The sequence below is a fragment of the Camelus dromedarius genome, chromosome 8 (assembly GCF_036321535.1).
Source record: "Camelus dromedarius isolate mCamDro1 chromosome 8, mCamDro1.pat, whole genome shotgun sequence".
Taxonomy (NCBI): Eukaryota; Metazoa; Chordata; class Mammalia; order Artiodactyla; family Camelidae; genus Camelus; species Camelus dromedarius.
Genome location: NC_087443.1, coordinates 56,209,295 through 56,222,833, shown reverse-complemented (window position 1 = coordinate 56,222,833; position 13,539 = coordinate 56,209,295). Strand labels below are relative to the sequence as shown.

Here is a 13,539-nt window from a genome sequence, read left to right as displayed (position 1 = left end):
CAGGGTCCAGGCTCTTGCACCATTACTATACTATGCTGTCTGGTCCTGTGGGGGAATGGTCCTTCGCCTTCTGAGTGGTCATCCCCAGAATGACCCTGGCATCTCTTCATGCCAGGGGTTCGGAGCGGGAGAAGGGGGAGGAAAACTCATTCTACCCAGACCCAACTAGGTCATCCTGGACATCAAAAGACATCCTGTCCTATCCTTGAGCTCTGTCGGCTGAATTTTCTTCTGCCTCCTCAGCTCTGCCTTGTGTCCTTTTCTGACAACTAGAGCAGATGAAGCAGGACCTATGTCTTTTGCATTTCTGTATCCCCAACTGTAGTGTACACACCACACCTCAAACCTTGCACATAGTAGGTGCTTCGTGTGTGTCTGTTGAATATTGAGAGGAGTGGTCCCTTACCTCTCTCTACTACCACTGCAAAGACAGATTCATGGGAAGACATGAGCCTTGGAAACATGCAGGAGGATGAGGGTAAGGACGGGGTGTATGGGCAAGAGGTGTGTGTGGGGGGGGCAACTGCTCCAGCAGTCCTGCTTCCCAGCAGAGCATCCCTAGTCTTCCTACATGACATCTCCTCAGGGTATCCTCCCACCAAAGGTCAAGCCTCCAATTAGGTTCTGGAGAAGGAGCCCCCCACCCCACCCCCAAGCCTCTTGTCCAAAGCTCCTCCCACAGGAAAGCCAGTGAAAGGCAGGGCTCAAATAGAAGAAACTAGCTCCTTCTTCTATTAGCTCTGTGACCAAGGGCCAGTTACTTTACCTCTCTGAGCTCCCCCCACGGTCATTAAGCCTTCAGACTCAGAATCCAGACCTCCTGGTCATATGTAGGCTCTGACTCTGGAATCAGACTACCTGAGTTCAAGTCGTGGCACCAGTCCTTACTTAACCTCATTATCAGTACCTTTATCTGTGAAGTGGTGATAATAATAGTACCTACCCACTTTATAGCATTATTGTGAGAATTAAGTGAGAAAGTTTATACAATGTGCTTAGAACAGACTTGGCACACAGTAATCACCCAGTAAGTATTAGCTATCATTGGAAATAGTAGTTGATAAGATTGTGAGATGCTGTGCAGTGTCCAAGGCACTTAATAAGATCTCACTAAATAGCAGGTATAATTATCTTCGCTCCCACTAGGCTGTGATGCTCCGGAGGTAGGTCCTGGGCCATAACCATCTCTGATTCTCTAACAGCCAGCACAGTTCCGGGGCACCTGGCAGGAGCTTAATAAATGCTTGAGGACTGGAGGATGAAGAACTTGCCCCCTAGACCAGGAGGGTGAGGGCAGCCAAGAGTCTCCTGCCAGGAGAAGGGAGAACTTAGGTGTCAGGGAAGAGAAAACAGACTGGAAGGGGAAAGGCAGAGACGGAGAGATAAGCAAGTGAAGTGAGTGAGAAAAGGAACAGGAGAGGCTGTGGCGGAGAGAGATAAGGAAGAAGGATGGAGAAGACGAGGGGCGAGAAAAGCCTAGGGAGATGAGGGAGCCTCGGGGAGAGGCCCAAGAAGAGGCTGGGGCGGTGGCAGGGAGCCGACGGGAGGGAGAGGGGCGCACGAGCCGGCATTAGGCGGGACGCTCGAGCTTGGGCAGGAGGGGCAGACGGGGCGCCACCCTACCTCCTCGCCTTGGGGCGGGGGCCGGGCGGCCGGAGATTGGCTGAGGCGCGCGGCGAGGCAGGGACTGGAGCCCCGAGGTGGGAGGCGCCAGGATCACTCGGTGAGCCCGGGAGCGGAGCGAGGCTGCCACCTACTTGGGCGACCTCAGCAGCAGGGGAGCGTCGGGGGCCGGCGCAGCCATGCGGGCGGCGGCGGGGGGCGCGCGGACGGCCGCGCTGGCGCTGCTGCTGGGGGCGCTGCACGGGGCGCCGGCGCGCGGCGAGGAGTACGACTACTACGGCTGGCAGACCGAGCCGCTGCACGGGCGCTCGTACTCCAAGCCGCCGCAGTGCCTCGACATCCCCGCCGACCTGCCGCTCTGCCACACTGTGGGCTACAAGCGCATGCGGCTGCCCAACCTGCTGGAGCACGAGAGCCTGGCCGAGGTGAAGCAGCAGGCGAGCAGCTGGCTGCCACTGCTGGCCAAGCGCTGTCACTCGGACACGCAGGTCTTCCTCTGCTCGCTCTTCGCGCCCGTCTGCCTCGACCGGCCCATCTACCCGTGTCGCTCGCTGTGCGAGGCCGTGCGTGCCGGCTGCGCGCCTCTCATGGAGGCCTACGGCTTCCCCTGGCCCGAGATGCTGCACTGCCACAAGTTCCCTCTGGACAACGACCTCTGCATCGCTGTGCAGTTCGGGCACCTGCCCGCCACCGCGCCTCCAGGTAGCGTCGGCGCCGCCCCACGCGCGCTTCACGGCCCTGGCTGCCCGTGAGCTGGGCCCCAGACGGATGCTGCTCCCCTAACCCCTTAGCATAGCTCTGCAAGCCCCTCACCCGCTCTAGACACGCGCACACACACACACACACACAGTCTTTGCTCAGCCCTACGTGCCTGGGGAATTGTCCCCCGAAGCCTTCCAGCTTTCCCACCTCTCCATGGACTGCCAGAGTAGTGCCTCCCTGCAACTCTGGACATTCCCACTGATTCTCCCCTATTCCAACTCCGTTCCTGAAATGCCTCCCACCCCACTTCTCTCACAACTCCCACCTTCCCCAGCTTCTGGAATCCCTGGGCTCGGGTGAAGGGGAGCACGGGGGCGGGGTGGGGGGATGCAGGGACTGGGGTGGGCAACGCTATACCCCCATCCTGAGGCCTCAGATAAATGCCTTATTGCCTTTCTCAGCCTACGAATGCCCAGGGTTGCTAAACAATGCCTTTCACCTCCTCCACAGCCCTGGACCCCGAGCACCAAGACAAGCATCACCCCACCCAGTGTTGAGACTTTGGGCGAGGAGGAGGGTGGAAGGAAGGGATATAGCCAAAGACTAGGGGCCAAGCCCACTCTGGGCTATGGTTTCCACCCTGCCCCCATTTTCTGTGCCTGGGAACCCTAAATTCTCCCTCTTTCTTTCCCATTCGCCTAGGCTGGGAGACCTTTGGGTAAAGCTCAGTGTAGAAGAAAGAGCAGATTGCCAGGCTCTGCCCCTAACAAGCCCTTAGGCAAGTTGCTTAATGTTGAGCCTTGGTTTCCCCATCTGCAAATAGCAAGCAATCCCAGGTTCCTGAAACTAATGAGATCCTAAGTGCCGCCTCCCACCCCCACCCCATCCCATTACCCCTAAGTCCTCTCTGGTCTCAGCGCCCCCTTCCCCCTTCCTCCGCTGTCTGCCAAACTCCTTCCAGGCAGAGGAAGCCCAGGCTGGGCACCAGACAGGAGGATAAACGGTGGCACCAAGCAGGAAAGCTTTGCCTGAGCAGCTAATCCGACAGTCTAGGGAGCCCCTGATGCTGCGACTCTCCCAAGGGGCAACACTGCTCCTGCCTTTTCTATTGACCTGGCCCCCTAAAAGCAACTGGATCCCACTACAGCGCACCCACTCCTCAAGGCTAACCTCACCCACGCAGTCTCTGAGAGTCGAGCTTGGGTGGGGGTCCTGTGACTGGGGAGTTCAGAGAAGGGAAACCATATTCTCAGGTTGGAAATGGGACCGGAAGGCAGGGGAGAGAGACCCAGCTCAAGCAGAGACAGCATAGCCCCCAGCAGGGATCCCGGTGTGGCTCCTTTCTCCTGGTTTTCTTGGAGCCCAAACATTAACAGCCAAACATTAACAGAAGGCAGGGAAATCTCAGTCTTGGAATCCCACCTGGCCCTGCTTTCACACTCCCACCCTCTTTGAGCCCTCCTCTCCCTACCTTGCTGGGGCGCCCACCAGGAGGCAGAGTTGTAGAGCAAGGTCAGCTGCTGTGGGGTAGCCTGAGGATCAGAGGCAGCCTGAAGTGTTTGTGTGGACAACAGATGAAACAATATTTCACATAAAAAGTAAGAGTTTTGGCTTTCCTTGAAAAATCAGAAGTTCTAGCAATGTTAAGCTGCCCACTTTAGAGGCTCTTCAGTGCCCCCTCAATCCCACAGTCCCTGCCCTGCCAGCATCACTCATTGACCCACCTGCCTGGAGTCTGGGTTTCTAGAAAGACCCTGCAAACACCCCCACCCCAGCACTAGCCTGGGAGTCACAAATCCTTAGTTCTAAGCTAAGTTCTCATTATCTTTGCAGATTTGGGTAGCATTCTGGACCTCAGTTTCCTTCTCTTTAAAATGGGAAGAATAATATCTACTTCATAGGCTGAGGATTAAATGAGACAAAATTTAGAAGAAGATGGTGCATATCACAGCTGCAGCTGCCAGGGTCATGGGGCAATGTGCCCACCTGGTCAGTTTTGTCCCTGCACAACCTCATCTCTTCTGAACTTGATGGCCCCTCAATGAGAATGATCATTACCATCATTTTGTTCTTCTGATGAGGACATGAAGGCTTGGCAGGGGGAGGTGGCTGGTCAGTGGGGGAGCCTATACCCTAAGTGGCTCTTCAGACTCTGATCCCTCACCCCCTGCTTCTCTCTTCAGTGACCAAGATCTGCGCCCAGTGTGAGATGGAGCACAGCGCTGATGGCCTCATGGAGCAGATGTGCTCCAGCGACTTCGGTGAGCATGGAGCCCACTCAGTCACTGCCCGGGCGCCACCCCAGGCCCCTGTTCCTTCGCGCACACGTGCGCGTGCATGCACACACACACACAAGCCCATTCCCATGACAGTGAATCCTACCAGTTTTTGCATCATAGACTCCTTTTTGAATCTGAGGATTACCATGAACCCTCTCCCCAGAGAAATGTACTTATTTTTGTAGGTCATCCCAGGGGCTTCAGAAGTCCCTCAGCACCATGGGCCATGGGCCTCAGAAACCATCCCTGGCCAGGGCTCCTGCAGCCCTCCCTTGGTGCTGTCCATAGAGGGGCCTCCAGGGCTGGGTTCTCCTTGGGGGAAGCAGGCTTGGCCCAGAGATGGATGGGGGCAGCAGAGCACGGGGATGGGCTCCCGGGTGGGGATGCCACCCCCTCATCCCTGGGCACCTGTCCCACAGCCTCACGCTGGAGCCTCCCCATTCCTGGGGCAGTCAGGACCTGGCTCCTGTGTGGACCACACAGCCCAGCATGTGGTCTTTGCCAAGTTGGCTCCCGTTTTGTGTCTTAGCCTCCCCGCCTATAAAAAAAGAGATAGCAAGGAAATCCTCACTGCAGCAGGTCTTTTATGTTGTTAGTCTGTTTGGAAAGAGGACACTACTATTGCAAAGGTGTGTGTGTGTGTGTGTGTGTGTGTGTGTGTGTGTGTGTGTGTGTGTGTGTGTGTGTGTGTACACGCGCGCGCCTGGCCAAGAGAAAAAAGAAAAGAGAGAGAAGGAAAGAGACTTTATAAGGTTTTCCTTCCCTGGTTGGACAGGGTTCTCCCTGGCTGCTCCCAGAGATGGGGATCCAGAGGCCTGAAGAAAGAGGACGCTGGCCTAAGTGACTGCCCCCAACTGTATTAGCTCTCGGGCCTTCAGCCACCTCCCCTACTGCCCCCCACATGCTCACACTCCTACACATACCACATTCTCTTACACGCAAAACACACAGCACCACACTACATACTCTCATCCACACTACACAGCCTCGCACAGATTACAGTGATGTGTTCACTCCAGCAAGAGCTGGTTGTGTGTGGTGCTTCCCAACCCCGAGTTCATTGGTGCAGTGGGAGTACTTATCCCATGGAAACCAGCACATGCTACTGAGCAAGCCCCCTCCCCAGAGCTGGCTGTGGAGCATTTTCCAGCCCACCATGGCTCCAGTCACTCACACTTCACACACACACACACACACACACACACACACACACACACACACACACACGGCTAGGAATCCTATTTAGAAGCATCCCCAACGATCATAAAGTCCAGCCCCCCTCCATCACAAGGATGCCCCTCCAAGCCCCTCTTCCAGTCGGTCAGCTCTACCCACAGTATTTCCCTTCCCAGGGAGCCCAACACCCCACTCCACTCCCTTTAGAAAGTGCTCTGCTTCACACCTGGTGTCATGGAAAGGCACAGGCCAGACCTCAGTTCAACCCAGGCTCTAGCATTCGGGCAGGTCACAACCTCTCCAAACCTCATTTTCCCACCATACCTCAAGGATGAAACATGATAATGTCCGTAAAAGTCCAGCACATGATAGGAGCTTCATGAATATTAAAATGTACGTGTAGAAGCTCCACCTCCCCAAGCCCCAGAAATGGAGCTTCAGGCATGAGCACCAAGCGTGCAGACACCAGCATCTTGAGCAAACCTGACACTGTCCCTCTGTCCACCCCCCACACAGTGGTCAAAATGCGCATCAAGGAGATGAAGATAGAGAACGGGGACCGGAAGCTGATTGGAGCCCAGAAAAAGAAGAAGCTGCTCAAGCCGGGCCCCTTGAAACGCAAGGACACCAAGAGGCTGGTGCTGCACATGAAGAACAGCGCCGGCTGCCCCTGCCCGCAGCTGGACAGCCTGACCGGCAGCTTCCTGGTCATGGGCCGCAAAGTGGACGGACAGCTGCTGCTCATGGCCGTCTACCGCTGGGACAAGAAGAACAAGGAGATGAAGTTCGCAGTCAAGTTCATGTTCTCCTACCCCTGCTCCCTCTACTACCCCTTCTTCTATGGGGCAGCAGAGCCCCACTGAAGGGCGCTTCTCCCTGCCCCACCCAGCCAGCTGTGCCTTGCCTGCTGTCCCCCCCCTGGGGTATACTCTCTCCTCCTGCCCACCTGGCCTCCCCGACTCCCAGGCTGACCCAGGCCCTGCCAGAGAGTGGTTCTTGCAGAGCTGTTACCGGCACAGGCCCTAAGGGATGGGCATCTAACCAGGCTGTCCTTGACCAAGGTTCTGGGGTCCTTGGAGGATTCCTCCCATAGGAGCAGGGCTTTCTCATTTGGGGGGAAACCCCAGGGTCTCAGAAAGTAGGCAGAGGGAAGAGAGAGCAAGGGAAGGGTGGAGGGGCTCTGAGCAGCCCTTGTAGACAGCGGTGTCAGCTCCCCTCTCTTGGCGGTGGGGACTTGCCTGGGAAAGTCTTGGAATTAGGTTGAGCTCCTTGGGGGAAAGTTCTCAGCCCCCACTGCCCCTTCATGTGTCTTCATCATAGGCCCCCAAAGGAAAGGTGTTGGGGTCACAGTGCCCTCCAGCCATACCTCCCCACCTTCCCTGTCTCTGCCTGTTTCCCTTCCCGCTGGCCTGGGGAGAAGCCCTGCCCAACCGCCTCTCAGAGGCTCACCCCTCAGCCTCCGCATGTCCCTTTTATCCTGATGACCAGTAAATTATTGCTACTTATTCAAGGCCCTAGGTACTAGACTAATGCAGGTAGGGTTTGGTTTTCTTTTTCTTTTTTTTTTTTTTAAGTTTTTAATTAAATCAAAGAAAACAAATAGTTGGTTTTGACCAGGTGATTTTTTTTTTCTGTCAGCTGGTGCCCTGGAGTAGGGGGCATAGGGAGGTTTGGAGGGGACTTTGAGAAAGAGGCCCTTTTGGAACCCACTGCCTGTCCACAGACATACTTGGAGGGGCTAAAGAGAGCAATGTCTGTTTTTGCAGAATCCCCCGAGAACAGATAGTAAGGGTCGCTCTTTTCACCCCCACAGTGGGACTAAGTGAGTGATGGAGGTGAGTGTCCTTTTGTCTCAGAGGAAGGACACAGATGCCAAGATCCCCAGCCTTCTCCCACAGTCAGAAGGTTCCCACGGTCCTGCAGCATCTCCCCGACTCAAGCAGTGCCTGCACCAAGGAGCCCAAGAAGGCTGGGCCACAGGGAGCTAGAGCCACAAGCCTAAACATGTCACTCTTTCAGCACTCAGACACCCCTGGGCACCGGACCTGTAGGAGATGATGGTGTGGACAGGTGCCACTCTAGTCGGGGTCCCTGGACCACAGCATCAGCATCACTTGGGAGCTGGTTAGAAATGATGCTCAGGCCCCACCCTAGACCTGCAGTATCAGAATCTGCACTTTAACACATAAACCTGCAGATCATCCAGGGAGATTTTACATAATACTGGGCCCTACTCTAAGGCGATTACATCCGAACCTCTGGAGGGTGCTCAGAAATCAGCATTCATAGATGCCCCCTGGGGTGGTCCGTAGCTGGGCTTGAGAACCTCCATCTAGATAAGCCAACAGCAGAGGCAGGAGGAGGGTGAGGGGCTGAGGTTACCTCAGGCTGGAAGGGTCTGGGTCCTGCATAGAGGGTCGGGACCAGCTCTAATGCCTGAGGGGCTTCTTCAGTGAGCTCCAAGCAGATGGAGGCTGCCACCTCAAGCTGGAGGGGGCAGCGAGTGGAGGCGGCTTGAAATGGACGTGACAGGCTGCTGCCACTCATACATCCAAAATTTGGGAAGAATGATGCCAAGAATGAGTCCCTGGGGGCACCGTTGGCCGATGCTGAGGGACAGGGCAGATGTACCCAGAGCAGGGGCTGGAGACACCCCGAGGGCTTTCCTCACCGGCGGGGGTCCAGCTGGGAGGCCAAGTCCAGTCAAGGCCTGCTGCTCCTCCAAGACAATGGAGCCGCATTCTCTTGCTTCCATGGCACTCAGAGGAGCATGCTGCCACAGAGAAACGAGGGGCCAGTGTGGGCTAGCAGGTGGTCTGACAGCCTGCCTGTAAATCACCTCCCTGGGCAGTCAGGTGGCCCCACCACAGGTCAGCAGTGGCAGAGGCCTGCTTGTTTCTCCTCACCTCTGAGGAAGCCGCAGCCACCCACCCTCGCCCAAAGCCTGCCCAGCCCACCTGGCTCCCTGAATCCACCCCTTGTCTCTCAGCCTCCTACCTAAACCAAATATTTATGGACACTTCTATGGTCAACCAGGACCAGGGATTATTTTTCCACTGAACACACAGGACTCGGGCTGCTTCTGGCCGGAGCATAATACTGACCTCTGTCAGGTGCTGGCAGCCCGTGAGAGGGAGCGGGTGGGGAGGGGCTCCCTCAGCCCATCCCAGGAGGCCCCAGTTAGGCACTCCTCACCCACCCCGACAAAGGGGTCAGGCCCTTCTCTGCACATCGGCTCTGTCCCCACCTTTTGCTGTCAGACCCCCCCAGCAGTCTCTTCCATGGGACCAAAGACCAGGGAGGCCCTGCAAGGCCTGAGCCCACCCTTCACTCCATTCAGGCACAAAACGCTTCCCTCCTGGTTGGCCCGAGACAGACAGCTGGTGCTACCCAGCGAGCACCTGGGCTGAGTATAGGTGAAAGACGGCATCCAACAGCGTGGGGCAGAAACCCCCAGAAACAGCAAGGCCTCCCCCGACAAGAGGCCTGGAGGTGGGAGGTCCATATCCCAGGCTCATTCTGTCCTCCTGGTCAGCCAAGGGGTGGCTTTTGTTCTCGTGGTCACAAGCTGGTGCCTTCTCCTCCAACTTCTCAACCACATTCCAGGGAGCAAGGTGGGGAAGGGCTAAGAGCAGAAGCAGCACGTCAGCTGCCTCTGGCCCTTTTGATCAGGAAAACAGTAATTTCCCAACAAGTCCCACCTGGTAGATTTCCACTTCCAGCTCACCAGCCAGAATTAAGTCACATCGCCAGCCCTAGTTGCAAGCTTGCAGAGGCTGTCAAGTGTTTCAGCTGGTACAAAATGAGAGTTCCAATAGACAGGAGAAAGGATCTGGGGAGGCCCATGACGTTCCGGATCAGATGAGAAGAGGCAGTAGAGCTAGGTTCTAGGTTCTGACTCTGTGCCTAAATGACCATGTGACATTGGGAACACTGCCCAGCTGGAAAACGGTGTGATAAAGCCACCACTTACAGGGTGGCTGAATGTTAAGTAGGGAAAAGTATGACAAGTACCTGGAAGCATTTAGAAGATGTTCATTAAATGGGAATTAGTATTTTTATTAACCAAAGGCCTTGACCTAGCACAGCGCCTGCACATGATAGGTGTTTAGTAAATTCCTAACTGATCTGTTAATCAGCTAAGAAATGCTACTGGCAAGAAGGCAGGAAAAAGACAGGAACATCTTATCTAACAGCCAAAATTGTTACTTTCCGAAGAGGGATAGAATCTACATTTGGGGTTTTGCATCAGAAAATATATCCCCAGGAGGTAAGTAAGGCAATAGAGGGGAGAAGACATACAATACTGTAGCGGTGCTCATTAATGTTAAGCCCATGCTGGGTGGCAGGCACTCTCCAAGCACTCTGGCATTCTAACGTAAGCCTCCCAACAGCTCTTTGAGGTAGGTACTGTCATTATCCCCGTTTTAATGATGAGGAGGCTGAGGTTCGGAGAGGTTAATGATTGTTGAAGGACACACAGCTGTACTTAGTAGTGGGGCTAGCATGTGACCCCATGCTCTTTACCCCTGTACTACTGCCTGCAGGGGCAGAGCCAAGGACAGGCGGCCATCGTGGTGCACAGGCAGCCATGCTTCTGCCGCCACACCTCATGGGAAGATTTCTGGGAGCCCTGCTCAGATCCCACTCCAAGGGCCCTGAGAGCAGCAAAGGAGCCAGCCTTGAACCATGGCTTTTCTCCCGAATCCCCTCCTCCCCTCTCAGCCCCGTCAGCATCCAGCCTCTTGGGTCCCACAAAGGAAGCTCACATCCCACAACTGTTTAGTCGGCTGCAATCCTGGCTAAAGTTCACTCCTTGGGAAATCCAATGTGGGGGGTGGTTGCTGCTGGAATGTGTGTGGCTGGGACCCAGTGTCCCAACCCAGAGAGCAGGCTCTGCTGGGGCCAGGGGAATCCGGAATCCCCAGCCCCCAACCATGCCAGAGAATGGAATGTGCTGCTCTGGGGGGTTGAAACAGGCCCGGCCAAGGAGGTGGGGCAGTGGTGGGAGCTGGGGGAGCTCCTGCCACAAGGCTGCCTCTGTTCCCCTGGAGGCTGAGCCCACTTCGCTAGAGCTGGTGGTGGGCAGGCCTGTCCTGTTAGCTCAGTGGCTCAGAATCTCCTGGAGCCAGTGGGGGCAAGGCAGAACAGAGGGGAGGAGACAGCCAGGACTGCTACAGTGACCCAGTTTCTCTGAGGCACCCACAAGCACCTGTGGCACAGTTCACAACACGGCTCCATGGCTTACTAGCTATGTGACCTCGAGCAGGTTATTTAATCTCCTTAGGCCTCCATTTACTCATCGGTTAAATGGAGTTGATAAAAGAACCAAGCTGTGGGGACTGGCATGAGGCTTAAATGAGAGGACACACTCAGCATACTGCCTGCCTCAATAAACGTAGGTATTATCATGATCTCAGAGCCACCAGCTGCAGGATAGATGCTGGAGCCAGGGCCCCTCAAAAGGGCTGCCTTGAAGGTTACTTGGAGGCAAAAGAGAAGAAAATGGTTATTTGTTTGGCTTCAGCTCTGAGGGCCAGGTGATCAATGACCATAAATCCTGAAGACCCCAGAAACCACAGCCAGTTCAAGGTCTGCCAGAGCTCACCAAAGGCTGCTCCCCGCCACTACCAACCCATGAGAAGATGGACAGAAACCTCAACCCCAGCCGGGCCCAGGGGTAGTGGTCCATCCCAGGTCTATCCCAGCAGGCTCCAGGGATGTAGCAGACCTGGCTACCGTCCCTTCTCGCTGGGTGCCTGAGAACAAACTGGGAGGCATCTTTTAAACCAGGCATCCAATTCTACAACAGACAATCTGCTTTTCAGCCCCCTTCACATTGTGGACCCCAGCCAGCTAGAAGGCACAATCCAATCCTGGCAAGTCCCTCCCTGGCTTCATATTTCCAGTGGTACCTGCACTTTAAAGTGGTCCACCCCAGACTGCTCTGAGGCCCTCACAAGGACCTCAAGGGGACAAGGAGGTGGCCTGGCCCCCTGGCTTCCCTTCTGTGAGGGCACTGACCCGAGATGAAGAAAACCATATTTCTCACGCCCCTGTACCCCATGTCCTGAAAGCTACTCGTGCTATAGTCTGTGTTTTCACCATTAGACATTGTTTTCATTCTCCCAAAGTAAAATATTGACTGTTTTTTCAAACTACACTCTGGCTTCATTCTTTCCTGAGTAATAATCTATGATTATTCTCTGGTTTAAAAAAAAAATCAGTGTTCCAAGCCATCCAGGGCAGAGTTTTGTTTCCTTTCGGAAGATTGCCAGGATGACAGAAATGCATCAGCGTTTATTTAGCACTTACTGTGTGCCAGGGATCTCGCTTCCCACCTGGAGTGGACCACCTCGTTTAATCCTCACAGCAGCCATACTAGGTAGAGATCACTCTCTACCCATTTCACAGATGAGAAAAGCAGCACAGAAAGACCTAGGGGCAAGGCCCCTGGGGCAACTCACTCCAGCGTGGCTGCAGACAGTGGTAGAGGAAGGCCCAGTGTGGAGCTGGCCCATCACAGCACCTGCCTCACTGCCACTGGGAGTCTCCCGAGCTAATGCAGGCTGCTCCTGCTTTAAGGGAAGTCTCTTCTAGTTCTGTCCTCCAGTGCTGTGGGGAACACGCATCTTCAAATGGATGTGGTGTTGCTCCCGCAGTAAGAAGCTGGACTGAGTGATCTCTGAGCATCCCTCCAACTTACCTACTCATGACACAAGCCCTCCACAAGGAGCCCGGGCACAGCCCCGGCCACCTCCTTCCTGGGCCTGCGCTGTCACTGCTGGCCCCTTCTGCTCAGAGGCCCTATTCTCCACTCCTCCAGCACCTTTACTGTTCCTCTGGAACACCAGGCTGCTGAGGCTGCTTTGGTACTTTTTAAAGTGAACATGCTCTTCTGTAAAAACTGCCAGAACAAAGTTCTGGCTGCTTCCCTGCCTCCTGGGGCCCACTGGGAACTGGTGGGGCTCCCTCATACGAGAAGGTTCTGGGCTAGGCAGAATCCCATCGAGACCAGATCAAGGCCTCACAGTGTGCTGTGAGGACATTCCGGCACATGCACGGAGCCATGAGGATGTGGCTGCAACCCAACCTCAACTCCAGGGTAGGGTCTCTCCCTCCCCTCCTTACTGCCCCAGGCCGACTGCCTGGAAGACACAGCTCAGATCAAGCTCTGGTCTGCAAAGTGCCATGCCAAGCCTTTCATAGCCACTTCCTTGGACCTCAATTCCTTCCCTGTAAGGTGGGAAGAAAAACAGTGCCTACCTCATAGGACCATGTTGAGGATTAAATGAAAATGTGTGTAAAGCACTCATCACAGTGCCTGGCACCCAGTAAACACCCCCCACAGCCCTGCTCTCAGAGAACTGCTTATACTTCCCATCTCCCAGCCAATCCTCTTTCCCTTGCTTCTCAGCCTCCCTGAGGGCTGCTCCTATTCTGCTTTCTCAGAGGGATTAGCTAAAATCTTTCCATTCTAAAGCCTGCATTGCTTAGTATTTACCAAGCTCTGGTCACAACCCCAAGCCCCGGCCCTCACAGTTTGGTCACAAGACGGAGCCTCAATTCAATCCGACAAACACCGTGCTGAGCACCTCCTGCACAAGGCACGGCTTTCCTCCCCCACCCCCAGTTCACACCCTGACTTCAGCCTCCACGGCCCCTCCACCCTGTCCTGCAAACTTGGCTGGTGCTGGTGGGGGGAACCTGGCTCTCTAGCCTCAGGGAAAGAGTACATGCAAGGACCAGGACAAAGACA

General features: G+C 55.2%; 1 protein-coding gene across 1 annotated transcript; it reads left to right on the top strand.

The window, feature by feature from the left end:
• The first annotated feature begins 1,720 nt into the window (after nt 1–1,720).
• SFRP5 (secreted frizzled related protein 5) lies at nt 1,721–7,380 on the top strand. Its single transcript, XM_010974401.3, has 3 exons — nt 1,721–2,325; nt 4,509–4,586; nt 6,297–7,380. The coding sequence occupies exons 1-3, from the start codon at nt 1,803–1,805 to the stop codon at nt 6,641–6,643; spliced, it is 948 nt and encodes a 315-aa protein (XP_010972703.2). The 5' UTR covers nt 1,721–1,802; the 3' UTR covers nt 6,644–7,380.
• The last annotated feature ends 6,159 nt before the right edge of the window (nt 7,381–13,539 follow it).

Excerpts from the sequence above, each read along its gene's own strand:
- SFRP5 (XM_010974401.3), top strand. The coding sequence starts at position 1,803 with ATGCGGGCGGCGGCGGGGGGCGCGCGGACGGCCGCGCTGGCGCTGCTG. Across the intron at positions 2,326-4,508 it reads GCCCGCCACCGCGCCTCCAG|TGACCAAGATCTGCGCCCAG; the intron begins GTAGCGTCGGCG and ends TTCTCTCTTCAG. Across the intron at positions 4,587-6,296 it reads GATGTGCTCCAGCGACTTCG|TGGTCAAAATGCGCATCAAG; the intron begins GTGAGCATGGAG and ends CCCCCCACACAG.